This window comes from Furipterus horrens, unplaced genomic scaffold, assembly GCF_987537825.1.
Source record: "Furipterus horrens unplaced genomic scaffold, mFurHor1.1.pri manual_scaffold_8, whole genome shotgun sequence".
Taxonomy (NCBI): Eukaryota; Metazoa; Chordata; class Mammalia; order Chiroptera; family Furipteridae; genus Furipterus; species Furipterus horrens.
The window spans coordinates 40419188-40446051 of NW_028327178.1; the positions used below are offsets into that span (position 1 = coordinate 40419188).

At 36.8% G+C, this 26864-nt stretch overlaps 1 protein-coding gene across 1 annotated transcript in view; it reads right to left on the reverse strand.

The window, feature by feature from the left end:
* The window catches only part of GREB1L (GREB1 like retinoic acid receptor coactivator), a 289176-nt gene that overhangs the window by 75765 nt on the left and 186547 nt on the right, over positions 1-26864 (reverse strand). Inside the window, exons 10-14 of the mRNA XM_090285750.1 lie at positions 9370-9498; positions 6247-6363; positions 5582-5701; positions 4410-4547; positions 2591-2776 (exon numbers count right to left, since the gene is read on the reverse strand). Coding sequence (XP_090141876.1) covers positions 2591-2776; positions 4410-4547; positions 5582-5701; positions 6247-6363; positions 9370-9498 — 690 coding nt within the window. The remainder of the gene's footprint in view (positions 1-2590; positions 2777-4409; positions 4548-5581; positions 5702-6246; positions 6364-9369; positions 9499-26864) is intronic.

A 26864-nucleotide genomic window follows, 5' to 3' on the forward strand; every position in this document is an offset into this window, starting at 1 on the left:
GCCTTTACAGCTAAATTGCAGGAGCCTTTTCTTTACTTTCCCCAAATTTGATAATAGTAATTTGCTCCTTCAAGTGCTGATTTCCAGTAACTCAGCTGAGCTCAGGCGTCAGTTCTGATGGCTTTTCAGATAGAACTAACTTAATAGGAAAAGACAAGATTCCAACAGACTCAGAGCCATCCAAGAATCTCTGCATTTGCTGATTTGCTGATTTTATTATCTACTTCAAAAGATTTTCAGATTGTGAAATAACAGAGGTTTTTTCTTGTTTTTGTTTTTTAAAGTGACTAGTTGAAAGGCCTGTTCTTTCTGAAGAAACTTGCTTTTCTTCTTTTGTTACCTCCAGGTAATTGAACCATCAAATTTTTAGACCTGTCCTTTTAGAATTTGGATTTACTTTTAAAAAATGTCTATCTACCTGCATATTCTACAGCATATGGGAAAATATGATTTTTTCCAAATGCAAAAAAATTTTTTCAGTGACTCCATAAGAGTTAGTTGTGGAGGAGAAGCAATGTCCCAACATACAAAATTTAGATTAAAAAAAGAAATAGCTATTCACATTGCACATTAAGAGACATAATTAGTTGGCCACAAGTAAAACTCTAGAGAGAACTGGTCCTGCAGGGCAGAGAAGAATTTTATCTAATTGAATGGAGATTTTTCTATTTTTAAAGATAAGAGCTTTTAGTTATTTAAGTGAAGACAGTTCATTTGATTAACTTGGACTTTGATTTTTTACCTGTCATTAAGATTGAAAAAAAAAATGCTACACTGATTGCCTTGGTTTGCATTTGCTATATGTTTTTATTTTACTGACTCTGAATATATCTAAAGCTCATTTTAGGTCTTGGAATATAGTCCAAAGTCTGAACATAGAAATGAAAATTATGACATCACATGAGCTGCACACATAGGTGGTTTTTATAATTTTATTACCCACTAATAAGCATGATTTACATGTCCTAGGTTTATCATGAAAGTGGCTCATGAGATATCTGAAGTCTTGCAAGTTTCAAACGCCTCTGCAAAAGTAGATCCCATGTCAAAGCAGGTCTTTGGGCTCTATTGCACCAACAGTTACAGTCACAGATGCTAGCTGATGCTCCAAAGACTGATTTTGGCCTGCTTTCTTTCTTTCCTCTCTCTCTCTCTCCCTCTCTTTCACTCTCTCCCTCCCTTCCTTCCGTCCTTCCTTCCTTCCTTCCTTCCTTCCTTCCTTCCTTCCTTCTTCTTTCTTTTTCTTTCCTTCCTTCCTTCCTTCCTTCCTTCCTTCCTTCCTTCCTTCCTTCTTTCTTCTTTCTTTCTTTCTTTCTTTCTTTCTTTCTTTCTTTCTTTCTTTCTTTCTTTCTTTCTTTCTTTCTTTCTTTCTTTCTTTCTTTCTTTCTTTCTTTTTTCTTTCTTAACATTGTTTAGCCCAGTGTTTTTATTATTCAATATCAAAACATGTGAAAAATTCAGACGAGTGCATATAAAAATTTTTAGGTGTAAATTTACATCTTGAACATCTTCCTAAGTAAATCAGTGGCTTTAAGTCCTAGAGTGAGTGTATAATTAGGCTGCATATTAGATGACCTACTGCAGTTTGCAAAATAAAGGACATTGCAATGTAAATGATGCTGAATCACTATAGTATTGTCAAAGCACCTGCATACACCCCCTGTGGGGCTGAGAGGTAATATCAAATAGAGGAAGTGATGGGTTCATGACCTATGTATCCACCTTACCCTAAAGTTTAGAGGCTTCTAAGGAGGTCTAGTTACTACCTCAGTGAAGGAAAGCATTATGGGACTACCACAATGAAGGAAATCATTATGGGACTACATCAAAGAGATATAGCTTGAGAAGAAAAGAAAAATGGATGTAGGGACAGTGGATAAACAAGGTAAAAAGGCTAAGTAGAAAACTGAAAAAATAATTGTCAATGGCTACATTTGCATTCTATATGGTAACTGCACTTTCAGAAAGGTGACTTGCCCAAGGAGGGGTGCCCATGGCACAGCCCTGAGGTTCAGTCATTAAATACTTTGGAGACCGCCGTTGCTCATATGGCTCAGTGGACTGAGTGCTGGCCTGCAAACCAAGGGGTTGCTGGTTCGATTCCCAGTAAGGGCACATGCCTGGGTTGCAGGCCAGATCCCCAGTTGGGGGCATGCAAGAGGTAACCACACACTGATGTTTCTCTGCCTTTCTCCCTCCCTTCCCCTCTCTCTAAAAGTAAATAAATAAAATCTGAAAACAAAACAAAACAACTTTAGAGACCTTAGGTCCATCATGAGACTGGACACTAGGTGGAGCAATTTATCTCTTCTAGGGCTCAAAGAATCAAAGTAAGGTATGCTAAATGAAATGGGGAAAAAAAGAAAAAGGAAATAAGCAAGCGGTAGAAAGAGAATGAAATGAGTAGAAAAGAAATGAAGGAGAGGAAAGGGAAAGTCACAGAGAACTGAAGGAAAGGAAGATTAGAAATGAAAGGGAAAGTTAGTAATAGATGGATGCATGTGAAAAAGTGGAGAAAAAAAGGGAAAAAAGTATGTTATGAAAATGAATAAAAATTATCACCATCAAATGATTCTTGAAAATAACTTACCCAGCCGCACAAGATACTGTATTGTCAGAAGAATCATATTTTCCACACTCAGGAGTTGGCTGCCAGTCAACCCTAATTGTTCCAAATCTTTGTTTTCCAGTTGTGGAATCTTGTAGCAATTCACCAGCAGAGGACTCACAACAATGTCACCAACATTTCCATAGAAGTAGGGTAAAGTGCCATAGCCTGCCCCAATAGAAGCAGGTCAATAAAGTTCAATATTTCATCCTGAGGTCTAATCAGGTACACTTGCTCAACTAGGATAAAAAATACGTAACAAAGGTCGCTGCTGTCTGAGATGGTTACCATACAAATCACTCAAATACAGCAATCCCAGGGAATTCACTCAGATGCTCCAAATTCTTCCCTTATTTTACATCAGATGAACAGGAAGCAAAATACTAAAAAATTATACTATTACTGTTTTCCACAGAAAGAAGATGTCAATATTATATCTCTGTCATGGAGGATTGATGAGAGTTTGCAAAATGTCTCTGTATCTTTTGTAAAACAGCAATAATAAAAATTTCCCCATAAAATTCCTGATCATGCTTGCTTTCAGATACGTCAGAAAAGAAAGAAAAAAACTATAATAACATGTTTCATTTCCTGAAAGTTTAAAAACTTTTAACGCTAAACTCATTGATCAAGAACAACATTTCACCAGTCACAGGTCTTTGGAGGTTCCACTCCTTTTGCTTTCTTAGCTATTTTTATGTTCTCTTTCTAATGTTAATAAAAGCCTCAAATTATCTTAGAAGCAGATAGCACAAAAACATGTTTAAAATATACCCTGTTTTGGTGGTATGGTTGGGAGGACAATCCCTCTATGAGTTTTTCTAAAAGGCAGACACCAAAGTGTCCCCATGTTCTACGTTATCTTTCCAAGGCTTAGTTGCACTATGTATGCAACTCAGATGCTCAATAAGAACCTCCTGACATATGGAATTTAAATAACTAGGATTTCCTCCATTGGCTACAGGTCTAAGATCAATGGATAGGGAAGCCTGATAAAGTACAAGGCTTGACACCTGACCATTCATGTCAGTAGGCTCAAGCCAATGGCAAGAAACAGATAACACTTCACATAGTCATACTCTAAAGACCTAGTGCGTCTTAAACACCCTATCTGTTAAGTCCCAAAGTAAAGCAGACAGTCTCCTTCTGGTCGGAATAAGTCCCCAAATGAGGGGGCTCTTGAGTGGGTATGAAAGGTACTAAATTAGTCTTGGAACCTAGGGACCCCTAGATTTCTACATCTCCACTTACAGACAGCTTGGGAAGACTCAGACTGCTTAAAGATACTGATTCACAAATGCTTCCCATAGTTCAGATCTGCCACTCTGGGACCTCTTAGTTATTTTGAGTGGGGCCTATTAGCTGGCTTAGCTTGTTTCTTTTCTCTGTGGTTTGGCTCCCTTTGACTGAAATGTCCACTTCCCTATTTTTTCCACTCTTGCTCACTTTTCAAGATCTAGCTCAGATCCTCCTTCAGGCAGAGTTAAGCTCTCTTTCCTCTGGGCTCTTGTAGTTCTTGGTTGTGAACCTCTACCAGCTCAAGTATCAGTGTTGTAATTGTTATTTACATGACAGACTCCCTCACAAACAGTGCTCCTTGTGGGCCAAAAGACTTGGTCTTATTCCGAACTTATAGTCACATGTTTAGTGTAGCATGGAGCTGACCAATAAAAGCTGAAAGAATCAATATTTGGATAAATAAATATAATCATGAATAGATGAATAAACACACAAACAAGGCAATGGAGAAACATCCCTAGATTCCAGAGGACACAGGCCATTTGAAATTCCTTTGTCTTACCTATCAGAATTACTGGTCTAACTCCTGAGTTACTCAGCAGGTTTTCAGGAACAATCACAGTTTCTCCTGCAGGAATGGGTCGAGGTTGTAAAATTCCAGTTAATGGGATCTGTGAAACTGGGGCAGATAGAAGGGACTCTGGGAAAAAAGTTGTTTAACAGAAAGGATTAGACATAAAAGCTAAAGGCAATACAACTGAAGTCAATGCAGTGTTAATACTTTTAATATGGAAGTTTTAGAAGTCTAATGGTTTGTTGTTGTTGTTTTCCACTAAAGTAATTCATGTTTATTGTATAAAATTAGAAGTAAGAAAAACAAAAGGAAAAAAGTTCAACCACTATCACATCATCTGGAGATAACTACTATTTAGCATTTTTGGTGGTTTTTCCTTCTAGTTATTTTTCCACATGTAATCTTTTGGGTTCTGTTTTGTATTTTATCTTTCCCCACCAGAATATTAAGGCATAGCTTCTCACTATAAAAATCTTCACAAGTATAGAGAAGTGTGAAGAAGGATCAGCTTATCATTAATCAGTAGTACCCATAGTCAACCACAGTAACATACTGGCATAATTCTCTGTGTATATATTTCTCTCTCTTTAAAATTATTTATTTAAACAACTTAAATTTTAAAAGAACTGCAGCTATGTCTTAGAATTGGTATGTTTATATTTGTCTGTGTTTAGTGTAGCAAGGTAAGTGAGCATTTGAATATTTTACCATAGGCACCAAATGACCACAGCCTGGGTTAAAGAACCAGTTGGTTTTTCAGGATTCTAGTCACAGACTGAACCATCCAGGTCAGAAATAGTGAGTATGGGTCACATAAGGTACCAGATCTTTGAAGGACACATCTAACACCACCATTGGCAAAGCAAGTTCATTTGTGCTCTAGAATGGTAGATTGGTAGCATCATACACTGTGTAAAGAATGGCCTATCAATACAATGGCTACAACAAAGCCAGATGATGAGTTAAGATCTGTTGTGACAGCACATGTGCTTCTAGTAAATTCAATTGTGATTGGGACAAATATTAGCTACTATCAATATTCTGACATAATATTGGACACAATAGCTAGTTATCTTCAAGGGTTCAAAGAAAGAACAAGAGTAGGAGATACCTCTGCTAATTCAATAAAACTTAAAACCTATCATCTGTTGAAATCTTACCAGTTCTTGAAAGAGGCCGAACTGTAGGAGCAGGTACAACTAAACCAGATTGGGGGACAGGTGACCCAGGGTACCATCCCCGGTGTCGTTTCTTTGGTGGCCCAGAAATGAACATGGTAGCTGAAGGCAAAAAGAAAGATGAGCCTTGTCCTTAGCAATGGAAGAAAGGAAAGAAACTAAAGAAACACAGAACCTTTAATTTGATTAGGAAAAGTCACACTAACAATACTACTTAACTGTTTTACAATTTATAGTTTTGCTCAGATTATTTCATTTCATTCTATCAAAATTCCTGTGAGGTTGTAGGACAAGTATATTTTTATACCCATTTTGTAGATGGTGAAAGGAAGGCTCAGATTTGCCCAGGGTCACACAATAGAGAGGAACTTTGAACCCTGTACTTTGGTTAGCAAAGCCCACAGTTTTTCAAGACATTTCCTTATACATAGGTTTCAACATTATGTCCTAGATAAGTGCTCATCCTGTAGAATCACCAAGATATTTAATCATTACTGCTCACACCAATCATAATCTTTCAAAACAGCATGTTTGAAACTAAGGAAAAATGGAAAGTACACTGTCAGATAATTAATCATTTCAAACTCTGTAGCACTTCTTCCATAATGAAATTGCATTATTTCAAAACTCTAAGATGAGTATTGTACCTTGATCTCCTGATGCATAGCTAGGTCTTGGTGAAAAAGAGAAATTCCCTGGGCAGGCTGGAGTGGAGCTAGATGTACTGCTCTTCCCTCCGTGACTACTGTTTCCATTGGCAGCATCTGTAGACACAAGAGGAACCATACAGAACAGAGGCTAGGCAGGAAGGACATGGCTTTCTCTGATAAACCTCACACTCTAGAACTGAAAAAAATCTCACTGACAGGACAGCCCAGTTAGATACAGCCAATTACCGCCATCAGAGTAGTACCTTCATTAACATGAAATGTCTGTGGGAATGGGGTGGGAGTGGGGAGGAAGATGGGCTAGGCAGAGGAGGGCAAAGGGGGAAAAATTGGGACGACTATAATAGAATAACAATAAAAAATTAAAAAGGATTCAAAACCAAAAATAAGTAAATAAAAGGATACCAGAAACATGAACCATAATAGAAAAAAATAAATAAATAAACAAAAGAAAGAAAGAAAGAAATGTCACCTAAAAATAATTTTCTAGGACCTCAAGAGATTTTTTTGAATCATTTTCAGTGAAGTCTTTAGAGATGGTAGGTGGAAGACAACTTTTTAAAAACTTTATATTATGGAAACTTGCAAACATATATGAAAGTAGAGGCAATAGCATAAAAAACTATGTACCCACCACCAAGCTTCAACATTTATAAATGCATGATCAGTCTTGCTTTATATACACTTATCTCTTCCCCCTACTTCACATATATACATACATTCTCTGGATTATTTTAAAGCAAACTCATTTATCATATCATTTCATCCATAGTCTATATGTATTTCTAAGTGAAAAAAAAATCCCTCTTAAAAACAACTATAATATTATTACACTTAAAATTAACAATGATTAATAATTTCTTTTTTAAAAAGATTTATTTATTTACTTTTAGAGAGAGGGGATGAGGGGAGAGACATCGATGTCAGAGAGAGATACATCAATCAGTTCCCTCTCGCATGCCCCTAACTGGGGACCTGGCTTGCAAACCAGGCATGTGCCCTGACTGGGAATCGAACATGCAGCCTTTTGGTTTGCAAGCTGGCGCTCGATTCTCTGAGCCACACCAGTCAGGACAATAATTTCTTAATGTCAAATATTCCATTAGTATTCAAATTTCCCCAATTAGCTGACAAATGGTTTTCTACATTTGGCTTGTTCGAATTGGAATTCAAAAATGATCCACACATTGAATTTAGTTGCTCTGTCCCTTAAGTTTCTTTAATATATCAAATTCCCCTTCTTCTTTTTCTTTCTTACAATTAATTTGTGAAAACCTGGCAGAATGTCTCATTTTTTAGATTTTGCTTATTGGGTATCCATGGTGTCAGTTAACGTCTCCTCTATTTCTAATAAACTAATTGTTAGATGTAGAGGCTTGCTCAGATTCAGGTTTGATTTTTTTTTTTTTTTTTTTTGGCTAGACATACTATTGTATATTTCCATCAGGAGGCACAGAATAGCTGTTTTTATCTCTTATGATGTTAAGATTGATCAGTGGGTTCAAGAGTTATTAGTCTAATTCTTGACTCATAAAGTTGTTCATCAGCCTTTCATCTGATGGTTTTAGCAATCATGAGATTACTGCCAAGATCCATAATTTCATTAATTGTTTTAATGCTGCAAAAAATTGGATTCAGTTTGTTCAAGTCTATAATCTAACCAGAAAGTAGATCCTTCAAGAATTGTTGGACCAGCGTAAGAACAAAAGTGATCTGGACAAATCATGATGCCTAACTTGGAAAGTTTTCTTAAGAATCATGTGTTCTCTTTGTCCTCATTCTTCTTCTACCTTGCTGACCCTTTTTTCTCCCTTAAACACTGGAATTGTCTAGGATTCTATCTTTAGTTCATACTAGACTTACCCTGACTAACTCATTGACTGATACTATTTACTCAGATGATTTTAATCACATTTTGGTGACTTAACTTTACACTACATTATCAGTTCTGATTTTCCCCATGATAAATTAAATGACTGTTTAGCAACTCTCCACCTGAGTGTCTCATGGGTATCTCAAATTCAACATATCCAAAACCGAACTCACAATCTGCTCCAGGGGAACCCACTCCTTTTTCTGTATTTCTTGTCTCAAGTAATGGCACCAGCATTCACTCAGAAAGATGGACATAAACCAAGAGCCCCTTCTGCTCACGCTCTCTTTAATCAGTCAAGTCCTGCTGATTTTACTTCCTGAGTAGTGCTCTAATCTGTCTCCTCCTCGCCAACCTGTTATTACCCTAGTCAACGGCCTCATCATTTCTCACCCAGATTACTGAAATGGCCTTTAACTAGTTTTCTGAACTCTTATTTTCTTGGCTGCCAAAATGATGTAGCTCAGATTCGAATAAGACCAGGTCACTCATCTGTTCCCTAAGTTACAGAGTAAAATACATGCTTCTTGCCTGCCCTCCTGTGACCTTTGTCTCGTCCACAACTTGCTACTTCCTCCTCCTACTTCCTGAGTTTTACATTTTATGGTTCTAACAAGTCCAAACTGCTGTGTGTTCCTGCGCACGTTACACTGCTTATTTCCTTTCCTTTCCTTTTGAAGATTTGCTCATGTTTCTCTGAATTTTAAATCTTTCCAAACTTTTTTATATAGTAAATATCCCCTCATAATTCAAAGACTAAGCTCCTCCAATAACTCATTCTTGATTACTTCCAAAAGTGCTGGGCTATAACCCCTTTTTCTGTGCTCCCCTAGCACACTGTTATATTTACTGCAGTGCACTGAAAATATCTACTTATGGGTCTCTCTCCCCTATTATATTACAAGTACATTGGAGGTCAGGGATTGAGCTTTATTTAATCTTCATGTCCCCAGTTCCTCATCATAACAGGTACCCCAAAATGTTTATTGAATGAAATCACCCTACTCTGACTCCCCTGTGTGCCAAGTGTCATTCTTTGACTCTTCTGGTTGAAACACAGAGAACACAAAGCCATGTATAATAATACCTTATTATAGATAGACAGCCCCAGTTCTGTCCTCAACTGGCAAAGCAGCATCTTGTTTTCTACCAAGTTGTCAATTAAATTTCACACAAGTCTTTTATAGACTATATCTTTGCCAAAGAAATATAAATGAGGAAAACATCACCTGCAGCAAAAGTCTTCCCTACAACCTGCAAAGATAAAGCCAGTGGCTTCACAACATTCTTATTCCGGGTCAGGTCCTGAGCTCCACTTAAATTGATTGCAGAATTAGCTGGACTGAGAATCGGTGAATCTTTGAAATGAAAAACGTTGTTCAAATTAGCTACTATTTAGATAGGCAGGGAGGAAGTTCATTCAACAAGAGTGAAGTAAGAGAAAGCAGATTGTGGAATTTTAGTTTTTTCCTTGACCCATTTTAGGAAAGTCAATTTCTCGGTATTCAGGTTTTATTTTATTTTACTTTTATTTATTTAACAAACACTCGTTAGAAGTTATGTGCAGAAAACTAGTATAAGCACTTTAAATATATCAATTCACTTAATCCCTCTAAAAACTCAGTGAGGTAGATACTATCACCTTAAATAGTAGGAGTCATTTAACTTGGTCAAAGGCAGATGATGTGGCATCAAGGATATCACTACATATCACATTAAAACTGTCTCCACAATTCCCCTCCAACACATATTTTAATGATATATTTATCTTTATCCACATGAGTTTGTCATTTAAAAGGTGTCATGCAAACTAAGTCACTGAAATCTAGGAGAAAACACTTTTCTCTGAAGGAAAGTTGCTTTAATTTTTGGAATAAACTAGAGTTAATTTACTTACATGATACCAAATACATCCAAAAGAAATTTCCTATTTGGGTTCAGAAAATAATTCAGCCCAGAAAATATGTGTCATTTCAGAGACAGGCTATGGGAGAGATAAAGACTCAGGCCAACTAGAGTTTCCTAAAATGAGTATAATCCCCAAATCCCTGCAGAAAAACTTAATCAATTTATACAGGAAAGTATCAAAAGGGCCTGTTAAAATTCTCTGAGAGGTAGAAAAAAAAAAAAGAAAAAAAAAAAAAAAGGCACTTTAAAGACCAGGATACTGATGATGGTGCTACAGTAGAAATTATCTTAAAAATTACATTCATACCACAACACAATTCCTTATACATCTAATCAGTGTTTCTCATAAGAATTCAAAAAATTGAAATAGTCCTCTACTGGATCAGAGGAGTTAATGTACCTCTCTAAGGGCCTAACATACCACCAGGGAGTGATTTTAAGATCTATTATTCAATGTTATAGTTGGACACTTCAATAACCTGCTTTCAACAATAAATAGAATAACTAGGGAGATGGTTAATAAGAAAACAGATGAGTTGAACAACACTATACACACACTAGACCTAACTGATATAAACAGACCATTCACTGAACAAAGGCAGAAAACACATCCTCAAGTGCACAGGGAACATTCTCCAGAATAGACAATAAGCAAGCTCAAAGGGACTGGCAAGAAATATTCAAAGTGATGAAAACTTAGGACCTACAACCAAGATTACTCTACCTACCAAAGCAATTGTTTAGAATCAAAGGACAGGAAAGAGCTTTCCAGACCAGAAAAGGTTTAAGGAGTTCATTACCACCAAATGAGTATTACAGTAGTCCCTCTCTATATCGCGGTTCACTTATCGTGGCCTCACTGGATCATGGGATTTTAAAAAATATTATATTTAATCATTTATCGCGGATTTTTCACTATATCGCGGGATTTTACAGTACTGTATATGTATGTTGTTAAAGTTATGTAGGTTTAAGAGTGTAGAATATGTTTAAGAACATAAGTAGTGTTTACAAAAGTGTAGAAAAGGCTAATAGGGGAGTGGGAAAGGTTAATAAGGGACTGGGAATGGCTTATAAGTGTGTGGGAAGGGTTTATAAAGTCTTAAAATATATAAAAATACTAAAATAAATGTAAGGTTCCTACTTTGTGGATTTTCACTTATCCGGGGGGCGGGGCATGGGGTCTGGAATGTAATACCCTCGATAAGTGAGGGAATACTGTATGTATGTGAAATGTTAAAGGGTCTCCTTCAAGAAGAGGATGGAAAACATGAACAATTAAATGGAAATAAATACAGTCTATCAACAACTGAATCTAAAAAACAAAATAAAGAAGCAGAACAGAAACATTCTCATAGATACAGAGACCATTTTGATGGTTGCCATTTGGGAGGGGAGTCTGGGGGATGGGAGAAAAAAGTGAAGGGAGTAAGAAGTAAAAATTGGTAGTTACAGAGCCATGGGGATGTAAGTGTGGCATAGGGAATAGAGTAGCCAAAGAACATATATGCATGACCCATGGACATTGACAATGGTGTGGGGATTGCCTGAGTGAGTGGGGATGGGGGTTGGATGGAGGGGGAAAAATTGGAATAACTGTAATAGCATAAACAATAAAATATAATTTAAAAATGTTAGATTCAAAACCATAAAAATCCTAGAAGACATAGGCAGTAAAATCTCGGATATTGTTCATAACAATATTTTTTTCTGTTATATCTCCTTAGGCAGGAGAAACAAAGGAAAAAACACACAAATGGGACTACATCAAATTAAAAAGTTTTTGCACAGCAAAGGAAACCATCAATAAAATGAGAAGTTAACCCACTGAATGGGAGAACATATTTGCCAATACATCTGAAAAGGGGTTAATATCCCCTTATAAACAAGGGAAAATATGTATAAGTCACAGACAATTAGACTCTATGCTCCTGTCAACACAAATCAATAAGAAAAAAGACTACTTCTGCAGATACTTTGTAGCCCCATATCACATCCCTTTGGCTCATCTTTGATTTCAGCAGGAGCTGAACAGTGCTGGGTGAGCTCAGATTCCTGGGGACACATCTTACCTCAGGCTCACATCTAACTTCTTTTAACCTTTTGTCTCAGGGCCTTCTCCAAGACCACAAAGCTCTTAGCTCTGTGTGTGGTCCAGCAGTGCAAGGGAGTCTGACACTTCTGGGAAAGCTGGCCACTAGTGGGGGACATAAAAAAATGCCCTAGCCTTCCATTCTTTTTTTTTTTTTTTTTTTTAATTTAGAGAATACTTTGTTTCTATAATCAAACCCATGTAGATAAAGAACTTTCATATTTAATATAGCACATTAATTACCTCTGTACATACAGAAAATTATGTTTAATGTTTCTAGACCAGTATGGTTGTTAACTTCTGCACAATGTCAACCCAACAAGGTACAACTGGGATACTTCTTCCAAAGTTCACAGCACAGCTAGTTTCCAAAAATTCAAATTATATATATATATATATATATATATATATATATTTATTTATTTATATGAAAAGATCAATAGTAGTATGTTATGCATCAATAGCAGCAAGAGCTTTTCCAGGTCCTGCAGTCATCTGAACAAAATTATAATGGTGCCAGCTACCTTCCATTCTTTTGAATGATCATTTTGGGAGACATTCTGCATGCTTCTTAGAGGACCTGGTTTACAGCAACTATACACTCTTGTGCTGGCTTCCTCCTGTTGGCAGAGATCACATCACAAATAAACTGCTTACACCCAAGTCCTTCCTTTAGGCTCTGATTCTAGCAGAACCCAAACTATGACAAATAACTCAGTAACTAGAGGGTAAAGGATCTAAATCAGAGTTCATAGAAAAAAATGTTTTTAAAGATGCTGAATGTTGATGATAAGGGAAATGCAAATTAAAACCACATTCAGATAGTATTTTTCACCCATCAGACTGACAAAAATCCAAAAGTTCAATAATAAACTTTGTTAATGAGTCTGTGTGGAAATATGTAGTGACACACATACACTGGAAGAACTTTAATAGAGAGTAATTTGACAGCATCTATGAAAATTACAAATGAGTACATGTGTGACCTGGCAATTCCTGGGTATTTTGGCACTTGTGGGAAATGATATATGTTCAAGTTATTCATTGCTGCATTGTTTGGAAACAATATAAATGCCCACCAATAGGGGACAGGTTATATAAATTATGTCACATCCACACAGTATAGAACTATGCAACAGTAAAACATTAATGAGGAAACTATCACTTTTGAAAGATCTCCAAGAAATCGCAACATGAAAAAATGAGGTGCATAAGAGTATGTACAAAACGATGCCTTTGGAGAAACAAAGGTATAAAAATAAGAACCTATATTTGTGTTTGCTTGAATAGATATAAAGAAAATGTAGAAAGATACACGAGAAACTACTCATACAGTGGTAACCTGTGTGGAGGGGGCATGTAGTGACATGGGTTGGAAGAGAAACTTTTCACTGTATTATGTATGAATATATTATATATATATGTATACACACATGTACAAGCATACTTTTAGAAATGTAAATGTTTCAAAATAGTGGAATAAATGAAGTTAAAAAAATAAAGATTAAAAATAGTTACATGCAGATTGATGAATAGTATCAGATGTACTTCTCAAATGTACAAGGTGATTATTTCCTTCAGTATTAGATTACACATAGTGATTGTAAAGGTTAACTTCACTTGAATGAAATTGCTTTTGCAAAGTTACCAATGACCTAATTCCCAAAGCAGGAAGAACTTTTCATCCCTGTCATACTGAATCCTGTGGCTAAATATGTATTTGTTTGGCAATTATTTATCAAGCACTTACCATGTCATTAACCTCGCTGGGATCTATAGCTAAAACGGTGAACAAGACAAGCACTATTCTTATGCAACTTTTCCTCTGTCTACTATCAGTGTTCTCCAACACTTATATTTATCTCAAGACAATCTGATCAGACTCCATGGTTTAATTTTTAATTTTTGAAAATTTACTTCATTTATATTGTCTTGTTCATTTCATTAACATATAAATTATGAAACATGTCAATTACAGAATAATCAGAAAGCACAGATGAACATTATGTATGGTCAGAGTGAACTTTACGAAATGTCAATCCTATTATGTCATTCCCTAACCTTTGCCACCATGCACATGCTTCTATTCTTTAATTTAATATATATGGTGGCACTGGCATATTTAATATTTAACACTAGTGGTTTTATTTGGGAACAGCCCCAAATGTCCAAAAATATGATAGCCTGTGATCTTTCTCAGACATGAACTTGAACTGCAAGTGAACTCTTGTGCAGAAGCTGGTACTTCGATGGTGAATAAGCAGCTGATTGCCCAGCATTTGTATCTCTACAAGGCCTGATTCTCTAGATTAGTGATTTTACATCCATTTAAAGGAGGAACTTGTAAGCACTGGAGGATTCACAAACTTGGGAAAGTTCCTTGAGCAAGTAAGTGACAGCTGTGTTCTCTATGTTGTAGTAGTTTGTAACTTCTTGTTCTCCAACTAGGTGATGAGCTCCTTGAAGATTTTCCCAGCTCCTGGCATAATGTCTGTCACATGTTAACAAAAGAAACAAAAAGGGGGGAAGAAAGCCAAAACAATCTCCTTATCTTCTTTATGCAGTAGTTCAAAAACTGTTAGCCCAAAATCTCTTGGGGAAAAAAAACAACTTTCTAAAAAAAGGGAGCCATTTAGGAACTGCCTTATGACCCAGAGATCCCACTTCTTGGTATATATCCAAAGAAACCAAAAACACTAATTTGAAAGAATATGTGCATCCTTATGTTCATGGCAGCACTATTTAAAATAACCAATATATGAAAGCAACCCAAGTGCCTATCAATAGATGAGTGGATAAAAATGTGGTGGTACATTATGTGCAATGGAGTATTACTTGGCCATAAAAAAGAATGAAATCTTACCACTTGCAACAGCATAAATGGACCTAAAGGGTATTACAATAAGTGAAATTAAGTCAGGTAAAGAAAACAAATACCATATGATTTCACTTATATGTGAACTCTAAAGAGCAAAATAAATGAACAAAAAACCAAAAAGACTCATAGATACAGAGAACAGACTGAGAGTTGCCAGAGGCAGAGGGATTGAGGGACTGGGTGAAAAGGTGAAGGGATTAAGAACTACAGACTATTATTCACAAAATAGTCCCAGGAATGTAAAATACAGCATATCAAATATAATCAATAATATTGTAATAATTATGTATGGTGCCAGTGGGTACTTGAAATATCAGGGTACCACTTTGTAAAGTATGTGACTGGGTAACAACTATACTGTACATCCGAAATGAATACAAAATAATATTGAATGTAAACTGTAATTAAAAATAAAATTTTTAAAAAATTTAAAAAGGGAGCCATTTAAACCCTGGCCAAGTGGTTCAGTTGGTTGGAATGTCATTCATCCTGTACACCAAAAGTTTGTGGGTTTGATCTCTGGTCAGGGCATATACCTAGGTTGCAGGTTCAATTCCCAGTCTGGGCACCTATGGGAGGCAACCAACCTATCGCTCTCTTTCCTCCTCCCTCCTTCTTCCTCCCTCTCTCTAAAATCAATAGGCATATCCTCAGGTGAGGATTTTTTTTTAAATTAAAAATAAAAGGGAGCCATTTAAGTAGTTACATAAGAAGAATTTGAATTCCGATTTTGCCAGTTACTAGCTCTTTTTTTCCCAAGTAAAGCATACTGGACCTATTTTCACCTTCTGACTACAATTAATGTCTTTTCAATAAGATACTATGGTATTAATTAATACAATCTGAGGCTGCATTCGTTATATATATCAGCCATGTTTTACTTTTGACTCAACTGAACTAGAATCTAATGAAAGCATAAATATATTTCCCCCCTAAAATTACCTTATAACTTGCTTTAGTATTTCTTGTAGTGTGAAACTGTTAGTGCTGAATTCTTTCATTTTTTGCATGTCTTAAAATATCTTTATTTCACCTTCATTTTTAAAGCTATGTTGGCTAAGGACAGACTTCTGGGTTGATAATTCTTAGCATTTAGCACTTTAATGATGTGGCTTCACTGTCCTCTTATTTATATTGTTTGCTATTAAAAATATGATGTCATGCTTATTTTTATTTCTCTGTACACATGTCTTTTTTTTTCTTTCTCTTGCTGTTTTTAAGATTTTCTCTTTATTGTTGGTCTTAAGCAATTTTATTACAATATGGTTTGGTGTAGATTTCTGTATGTTTCTTAAGCTTGGGATTCATTGAACTTCTTGGATCTATGGGTTTATACTTTTCATCAAGTTTTGGAAGTTTTTGGGCATTACTTCTTCAACTATTTTTTTTCTCCCCCCTTACAGGCACTCCAATTACAAGTATATTAAATTGCCTGTGGTTGTCCCACAGCTCACTGACGCTCTTTTCATTTTCTTTTTTACCCTCTGTGTTTCATTGTGGATAGTTTCTATTACTATGCCCTCAAATTACTGATCTTTTCTTTTGCAATGACTGATGTGTTGTTGATGCCAATCATTGTATTTTTCATTTCAAACATTGTAGTTGTCATCTCTAGAAATTTGATATGGTTCTTTTTTATATCCTCCAAGTCTACTTAACTTTTTGACCATATGATATAGTTATAACTGTTTTCATGTCCTTCCCTGCTAATTCTAACATCTGTGTCAGTTCTAGGTTGGTTTTGATTGATTGATTAGCTTCATCAATATTAGTTACGTTTTCCTACATCTTTGACATGCCTGGTAATCTTTGATTGGATTGCAGGCATTATTAATTTTATCTTGTTAAATTCTGGATATGTTTGTATTCCTATAAATATTCATGAACTTTGTTCTGAATTGCAGTTAAAGGACATGGAAACAACATGATCCTTTTCGGTTTTGTTTTTTGATATTTTTAGGTATGCTCTGAAGCAGTACTCAATGTAGTATCCTCCCTTACTGAGATAAGACCTTTCTAAGTACTCTACCCAATGTCTGATGAACTATGAGGTTTTCCTGTGTGAATAGTGGTCACTGATTCTTCACATACTTTAAATATATATATATTAGCCCTAGCTGGTGTGGCCCTGCTAACCAGAGGGTCACCAGTTCTATTCCCAGTCAGGGCCCATGCCTGGGCTGCGGGCTGGGTCCCCAGTTTGGGATGTGCAAGAGGCTACCAATCGATGTCTCTCTCTCACACTGATGTTTCTCTCCCTCGCTTTCTCCCTCCCTCCCCCTCTGTCTAAAAGTAAACAAATTAAATATTTAAAAAATATATTTTATTGACTATGCTATTACAGTTGTTTCAATTTTTCCCCCTTTGCCCCCACCCCCACCATTCCCTGCAGGAGTCCCCTCCCTTTGTACATGTCCATGGGTCATGCATATAAGTTCTTTGGCTACTCCATTTCCTATACTGTTCTTAACATCCCCTCATCTATTTTGTACCTACCAATTTGTACTTCCTAGTCCCTGTACCTTTTCTCCCATTCTCCCTCTTCCCCTCCCAGCTGATAACCCTCCAAATCATCTCCATATCTGATTCTAATCCTGTTCTCCTTGTTCGCTTAGTTTGTTTTTTAGATTCAGTTATTGACAGCTATGCATTTGTTGCCATTTTACTGTTCATAGTTTTGATCTTTTTCTTAAATAAACCCCTTTAACATTTCATATAATTATGGCTTGGTAATGATGAACTCTTTTAGCTTTACCTTGTCTGGGAAGTACTTTATCTGTCCTTTAATTCTAAATGATAGCTTTGCTAGACTGAATAATCTAGGTTGTAGGTCCTTGTTTTTCATCACTTTAAATACCTCTTCCCAGTTCCTTCTAGTCTGCAAAAGTTTTTTTTGAGAAATCAGCTGACGGTCTTATGGGAACTCTTTTGTAGGTAACTCTTTGCTTTTCTCTTGCTGCTTTTAAGATTCTCTTTTTATCTTTAAACTTTGTCATTTTAATTATGATGTGTCTTGGTGTGGTCCTTTTAGGGTCCATCTTGTTTGGGACTCTGTGCTTCCAGGACTTGTATGTGTATTTCCCTCACCAAATTAGGGAAGTGTTCTTTCATTACTTTTCAAATAAGTTTTCAATTTCTTGCTCTTCCTCCCCTCCTTCTAGCACCCCTATGATTCAGATGTTGGTATGTTTGGAAATGTCCCAGAGGCTCCTTATTCTATTCTCATTTTTTTTAAAAATTCTTTTTCCTTCTTGCTGCTCTGATCAAATGCTTTCTTCTTCCTCATGTTCCAAATTGTTGACTTGACTCTCAGCTTCATCCCTTCCTCTGTTGGTTCCCTGTGGATGTTTCTTTATTTCACTTAATGAAACCTTCATTTTTGCCTCAGTCTTTATTATGCTGTCACAATAACCAATGATTGCTTTGAGCATCCTGATAATCAATGTTTTGAACTCTACATCTGATAGGTTGCTTAAATCCATTTCATTTAGTTCTTTTGGAGTTTTGTTCTATTCTTTCATTTGGGCCATACATCTTTGCCTCCTCAGTTTGGCAGCCTCCCTCTGTTTGTTTCTGCGTATTAGGTAGAGTTGCTTTAACTCCCTGTCTTAACAGCATGGCCTACTGTAGAAAAGGCACCTGTAAATTGTGTATGTGGGAGCCTTAGGTATTCACCAGAGCAGGGCAACTTATTATGCTGCTTTGTGGCTTTCGGTGGGGAAGGGCTCAGAGAGGAAACAATGCCAGTGCTTGGCCTCTGGATATTGCCCAAGAGGAAGTTGCCCCATTCCTAGTCATTTCACTTTTTCCCCCTTCTCCCTGTATGGCCTTGTACCCTTTCAGCTGTTGCCCTGGTGCTGAATCCCAGAAGGGGTGGGTCTGAGTGATTCCAAAGTCTGTTGCGGGCCCTTTAAAAGAAGTCACTTGAGAATTCATGAAAGTTTCTTCTGCTGCCCCAATTCCCACTGTTTTTTTCACTCAGAAGTTATGGGGACTTATCTTCCTGGCACTGAAACCCGGGGCTGGGTGGTATGTTGGCTGAGATTGATTGCTCCTGAGGTAGCCCTCCCAATTTTTATACACCACAAGTGAAAGTGGGACCACCGGTTCTGCTGCCTCTCTGCACCACACCGCATGCCTGCAACTCTCCACCCATCTCCACATCTCTGCCCCTCCTTCCTGTCTGGATGAATGTGGCTTCTTTAAACTTGGTTGTTGGACTTCCATACAACTCGATTTTGTAATGAACCTGGGTGAAATTTGTTTGGTAGTCTAGTTGTAATTTTTGCTGTAGCTGTGTGTACTAGGTAAACATGTTTTCCTATTCCTCCATTTTGGCTGGAAGTCCTCTTCTCAAGCTTTTGGATGGTACTTTTTATTTTGAGTCATTTCCTCACAGGCATGCATCAATCAGTACTATGTTGAATATTTGAGGAGACTCTCTGCACATCTCTGGAGTTTTCTCTTGTTCATTTCTCTCCCTTCCAACAGTTGGTCTTAAGAACTCTAGCTGTTTTTTACTCCCTGCACTCTCAGTTCCTTCTACCCAATTTAGGGTACCTACTGGGCTCCAACACAGTTCCCCCTCACTGTATCATGGTCTGAAAATGCTCAAAACAGTAAGCTGGAGCAATGTTAAGACCCACATTATTTGTTTCCCATCTCTCAGGGATCACTGCCTTTTGTTGCCCGATGTACATTATCTTAAACATTGTTTTTCACATAGTTTTGTCTTTTTTTTTTTAGCTGTTTCAGATGACAAGGTAACTTCAGTCCATTTTTATTCATTTTGGCCAGAAGCAGATGTTGAGTTGATCTGCTGTTGATTTTTCAACCTTGGTACCCACATCCATTTTCCCCACTCCTTTTGCCCCTTACTCTGTTCTTGGAATCTGAGACACATGAATACTTTATAGAATTCTAAATAGAAATAAAATCATTTTTATATCACCAGATCCTAGATTCCAGTAACTGCCCAATAAAATTGTTAGCAGTGAGCAGAGAAAGTTCAAATTCTGGCTTTATCACCTTTGAAGCTGTCTCTTGGACTCGACTATGTTAGGTACTGGCCCTTATTCTCCTACATGCAAGGAATGCTGAAGAAAGATCAATAAGATGCAGATATTTTCTACTGAGTTATTCATTTGACTTAACCCTGAGGTCATTTAACTATGACACATATAAAAGAAAACTCAGGAATAGAAAGAAACATGCTAACATCTCACCTTTCCTACAAACCATTGTTTTTTCTTTTAGTATACACCCTTGTATGTTTTATCCACATTATATTTCTTACATGATATAACAAAAATATACAGAGTTGATATAACCTTTTTACTTAACATAAGTATTTCCTATGAGGCTGCATAGTGTCAAATTTCTCTTTTAACATCTTCATTATGTGAGTATGCTATGATTTATTCAATTGTTTTTATATTGATTGACTTTCTTTTTAATTAATATAAAAAATAACTGCAGAGAATGTCTTGATTTTTTTAGCTTTTTTTCTTAGCTAAGCCCCTGAAGCTAGATTACTAAAGGATGTAAATATTTTTAATGTTCTTGTTATATATTGCCAATTGCTTTCCTTTTTAAAAAATATATATTTATTTTTAGAGAGAGGGGAAGGGAGGGAGAAAAGCATCAATGTGAGAGACAAACATGGACCAACTACCTCTCAAATGCAGTCTTGAACCCACAAACAATCAAACCAATGACCTGCTGCTTTGTGGGACAATGCCCAACCAACTGAGCCATGCTAGTCAGGACACCAAATTAGTTTCTTAAAAGGTTGTATGTACCACTTTCCACCCCCACAAGCCTGGCCAAGAGTGTTAGTCTTACCATAACCTTGCCAGCATTGTATATTATCATTTAAAGTGGAATGTGGTAGCTAATGTAATTAGTGCAAACGATTCTTCATTGTTATTACTTACAGTTTCTTCATTTCCCAAAAGTGGACCATTCTTCCTTACACTTGCTAAATAGTGGTATTTTCTGTTTTGTGGGGTAGGAGGAGAAGGCTCACAAGAACATTCATGGCCTTGTCTCAGAAGGGTGTGATCACTGGTTTTTTTCCTCTCCCACCCATGCATGCATTCACCAAAGGTTTACTGAGCCCTTTCAGCAGGCCAGGTACTATGCTAGGCTTCAGGGACAGAATAGGGAGAGGAGGCAGATACAACTTCCACCCAAAGAGTTTACAGTGTAAAGGAAGAGCCTACATGTTCTCAATGTCTGCTTGGGAATGGGCAAATCTGCCAGTCAAAGGGTTCCCACCACATTTGGGAAAAGGAGACTATGTTGTAGTAAAGAGTTAATTTGAAAATCATGAGGAATTAAGCTTTTAAAAACCTGCATAAGGAACTTTTGATTATCCTGAAAATGAGGAAGGTTAGTGGCTAAGGAAGACAGATCCCAGCAGAAAAGAGACACATGCAGTTAAATGACACGTTTTAATGGAAATTGCTTTCTGAACAGCTGTCACCAGGGACAGAGGAGTTGTACTAGGCAAGGGGAGGGGAAAATAGAGACAAAATAAGACTACTTGAGCAAGGCAGGCCTGGGTTGGACATGGGACAACATGAAGTATTCTTCACAAACAGAGGGAAGGAAGCACAAGAGGCAAAGAGGAAACCAGAGGTTGAAGTGAATGAAAAATATTGAGCACTTAAGAGATTTCTATTAGGGTTGGCTCTGCCTTTTCAGTTCTTGAAGACGAAAGTCAGCTGTGAGGCTTCCCCTCGCAGCTGTGCTACTGCAGCAACGACCCCACAGGAGAATCACCAAAGCAGAAAATATAAAAACTCAAAAGGACCAAAACATTATTATTACACCATAGCATCCCTGGCCTATCATATCGCTGTCACAGTGTGATGACTGCATACAATATGAGGGGCGTAACCAAAAGGAAAAAAATAGAATTTATTTATTTAAAAATTGTATATTTATTCTTACATGTTTAAACTTCAGTCACCTTCAAAGTACTCTCCATTTGCTGCAATACACCTATTGAGACATTTTTTTTCTACTGCTCAGAACAGTTTTTGGACTTGTCAATTTTCTCTTCTTTTAAGCTACCTACAATATCTAAGGTATTCTAAATTTTTTCTTAAAAGCTCAACAATTTTGCCTTTTACATTTGGATCTAGACACCTGGAATTGACTTTTGTGAATAGTGTGAAATAGAGACTCAGTTTCATTTTTCCTACATAGAATATCCAATTTCTGAGCACTTTGAAATCAAAGGTCCCATTGATTTGGAAGTCACTTTTGTTAATATGAAATATCCATATGTTATGTGAATCTGGTTTTGACCTTTCTACTCTGTGTCTATTCCTGTGCCTTCTCCATCCTTGTCTTTATTAGTAAAGCTTCATGAGCATGACATATGATAGAGGAAGGCCTTTCACTTGTTACTGTTCTAACTTCTTTAATACACAAGCATAAGACACTAAGCCTACTGTGGCTCACAGAGAGGAAAATCCCATTTCGTGGACAATACTTCTATCTCCAATAACAGGGCCAACTTCTCCATTAGGCACAGGGTCCATAATACTTTTAGGGGCTCATGAAAATGTTTTAATTAATTTTAAAATAAGAAAAAACCAATAAGCTTCTGGTCAAAGAATTTTAAAATATAATACTAAATATTCATTTTTATACCAAGACACAGTCATAAAAATATTATTTATACTTTTCTAGGGAGAAAGGACCACATAGGCCGTAATTCATTTCTTACTGTTTGTTCAATGTTATTATATGAACACAGCACATTTTTGTTTATCTGTTCATGAGCTGGCTGACATTTCAGTTGTTTCTAGTTGCCAACCACAATGGATAATGCTGCTATGAACATTTGTGTGCAAGTTTTTGTGATGACATGTGTCCTCTCTCTTGGGTAGATATTTAGAAGTGGAATTGCTGGGTTGTGCAGTAAGTTATGTTTAACTTTTTGAGTCTTTCCAAGAATAAACTCAACACAGATTAAAGACTTAAATGATAAACTCAAAACCATAAAACTTCTAGAAAAAAATAGGCAGTAAAATCTCAGACATTTCTCATAACAATATTTTTTTCTGATATATCTTCTCAGGCAAGGAAAACAAAAACAAAAGAAACAAATGGGACTACATCAAACTAAAAAGTTTTTGCACAGCAAAGGAAACCATCAACAAAATGAAAAACAACCCACTGAATGGGAGAACATATTCACCAATGATTCATCTGATAAGGGGTTAACACCCAAAATTTATAAAGAACTTATAAAACTGAACGCTAAACCCCCACCCCAATAATCCAATTAAAAATGGGCAAAGGATCTGAATAGACACTTCTCCAAAGAGGACATACAAATGGCCAAAGACATATGAAAAGATACTCAATGTCACTAATCATCAGAGAAATGCAAATTAAAACCAAAATGAGATATCACCTCACACCAGTCAGAATGGCCATCATCAATAAATCAAAAAACAACAGATACTGGTGAGGATGTGGAGAAAAGGAGACCCTACTGCACTGATGGTGGGAATGCAGACTGGTGCAGCCACTGTGGAAAGCAATATAGTTACCTCAAAAAATTAAAAATGAAACTATCTTATGACCCAGCAATTCCACTTCTGGGAATTTATCTGAGGAAACCCAAAACACTAATTTGAAAGAATACATGCACACCTATGTTCACTGCAGCATTATTTACAATAGCTAAGATTTGGAAGCAGTTTAATGCCCATCAGCACATGAGTGGATAGACTTGAAGAGCATTATGTTAAGTGAAATAAGCCAGTGAGAGAAAAACAAGTACCATATGATTTCACTCATATGTAACTTCTAATGAACAAAATTAATCAACAAGCAAAATAGGAACAGACTCATAGATAGAGTAGGCTGACATCTGTTGAGGATGGGGGTGGGTGGGGGATAGAGGGATTGAAAAAAAAGGAAAAAATATTCATGGACATGGATAACAGTGTGGTGATTGCCAGGGGTAGGGGGGTGGCAGGTGGTGGAGGAGGATATAAACGGGATAAATGGTAATGGATGGAGACTTGACTAGGAGGGGTGAACATACAATATAGAGTGCATATGATGTGTTGCAGAGCTGTGCACATGAAACTTGTATAATTTTGTTAACCAGTGTCATGCTAATAAATTCAATATAAAGAGAAAAAAAAGATGCTGCTGAGATAACTGAATATCCATATGTAAAAAATGAACTTAGGGAAAGATTTTTCTCATCTATTCTTGAATTCTTTTCCAGGTTAAACACAATACCTCTGTGTGTGTGTTATATGTACATAATGTAGGTAGATAACTGTACAGACGCCTTCTGTCAAAATAAAACATTTTACCAGGATTGTTGACTAAAATTTGAATTATCAATGACATAAATCTGTTGAAAGAAAATATGCAAGGATAAACTGCAAGCCAGCCAGAATAGAACATCCAGAGCTTGGCAGGTAGAATTTAAGATAAAGCTGTGTAAATAGTCAGTAATCCCCTCTTTAAATAATTATGCAATGTATGTGCATGTGCTTAGATTTCAGGCTAAGAATTGCTGATTATAGGCAGTTACAGATCACAGACTAAGAAAGCAATCTCCTATAGAAGGATGAATCTCTATCAACTAAGGAGATGCTGCATACTCTAATGTTTGTAATGATTTCATAATGTTAACATGAAATTCTTACAGCCTATTACTTTCAACATATGTAAGGAAGAAAAAAATGTTGAAAATTTTGTAAACGTAATTCATTAACAAGAAAGTTTTAGATAAAAATCTCCCTTTTAAGGGCACTTTCTTCTATTAAATCCTCTGGATTGTACCTAAAATTGTTAATAGCTAATTTCATGGGCAAAATGCCACTTTTATCATGACAGAGTTACACAAGAATGTTGGCATAAATCTTAGCCACTGGTGTTCACTGTGAGTCAGTCAGTGACTTGCCTGTGTCTCTTCATGGTAACTGACAGAGTCTGTGCTAAAGCCTGATTCTTGGTTTCCTCTGTATCAGAGCAATATTTGTTTTTAAAACTTATTTCCTTGTATATAGTCATGTGTTGCTTAATGACAGGGATGTTCTGAAAAATGTGTTGTTAGGAAATTCTGTTGTTGTGTGAAAATCACATAGTGCATTTATACAGACCTAGATGGTACAGCCCACACCTAAGGTTATATGCTATAGTCTATTGCTCCTAGGCAACAAACCTGAACAGCATGTTACTATATTGAATACTGCAGGCAATTGTAGCACGATTGTATTTAAGCATACTTAAACATAGAAAATGTACAGTAAAAGTATGGTACAAAAGATAAAAGTGTGCATATGTGCATTGGGGGTGGGTGGATAGAAGGAGGGGTGTGGAGGGAAGTGCTGTTGGAGAGAGTGGTCAGCAGGAGTGGGGAGGGAGGGAGGAAGGGAGAGAAGGAAGAGAAGGAGAAAGTAAGGAAGGGCAAAGATGAAAAGAGACCCAGAGAAATAATAAAAAGGAGGAGGGGAGAAGGAGTGGGGGCAGGAGGAGGAAGTAGGGGACAAGTGTATGAGTGTGTGCATATGAACATGTGTTCAGGAGGGCTGAAGGCAGGTAGGTAAGCAGCATGCTGAGCTTCCTACTCTATTCAAACCACCCAGAGCTAGGAGTAAATTCAACATCATAGCCAGGGCCAGCCTTTTCTTCCAATATTGCAAACAATTTTTTTGCTTACAATCCTTTATCTATGGTTGGACACTGGCAAAGTGCATATGAAGTCTGCATATCAGATGAGTAAAATGGTACTTCGCAAAATACAAGTAAACTAAATTAAACTCACAAATTCTTTTAAAATACTTTCCTTTTTGCCTAAGATTATTCAGACTGCTTCTGAATAATGTTCTCAAATACTATCTGCAGTGATCTTTTTTGGTATGGCCCTCCAGCCCTTGAGCCACCTGGAAACATTAATTCTCACTTGGAGCCTTCTTCTGACCCCAGGGCCTGAGCCAGTGTGGTCTTTTGTCTACTGAAGGAATTTTTAGAAGCCTTAGACTAATAACTTATCTGCTCAGTACCAAACTGTCCACTCTGCTGATCCTGCTCTGATACTGTAATCTCGTTTCAGGCACTAAAATTTTATCTGGTTATTTATATCCAAACTCTTACCTTGAACCACTAGAAACTAGAGCCTGGATTCTTCTGTGATCCTCAGTCCTACCCTGGGGCTGTACTCTGTATCCCAGTTGAAACAATCATACCTATAATGTTCTGTGGGCTTAGTTAGAGTCCTACTCTGGAACTCGAGACTTCATGACTATGTCCCCAATACATGTCAACTGATGAATATGAGACAGACTTTCCTCATGTCTGTATTTCTACTTATTGCCTCCTTTCAGATTCCTCTAGAAATGGGCCCTATGCTTGAGCTCATTTTCCTACCAACTATCAGTTCCTTTCTCCAGCCCTGTCCTAGCACTGGCAGGACTTGGGGTTCTGGGTCACCAACAGACTGACTTTTCTCAATGCTGAGTTCTAATTCTAATAGTAACTAAAAAAATGTATTCCTATTTAAAAATATTTCTATTTAAACCAGCCAACAGTAAGTTTTAAATGCCTCATTAAATATACAGTATTCCCTCACTTATCACGAGTATTACATTCTAGACCCCTCCCGCTGCGATAGGTGAAAATCCACGAAGTAGGAACCTTACATTTATTTTAGTACTTATATGTATTTTAAGGCTTATAACCCTTCCCACACACTTATAAACCGTTCCTAGTCCCTTATTAACCTTTCCCACTCCCTTATTAACCTTTTCCACACTTTTATAAACACTACTTATGTTCTTAGACATATTCTATACTCTTAA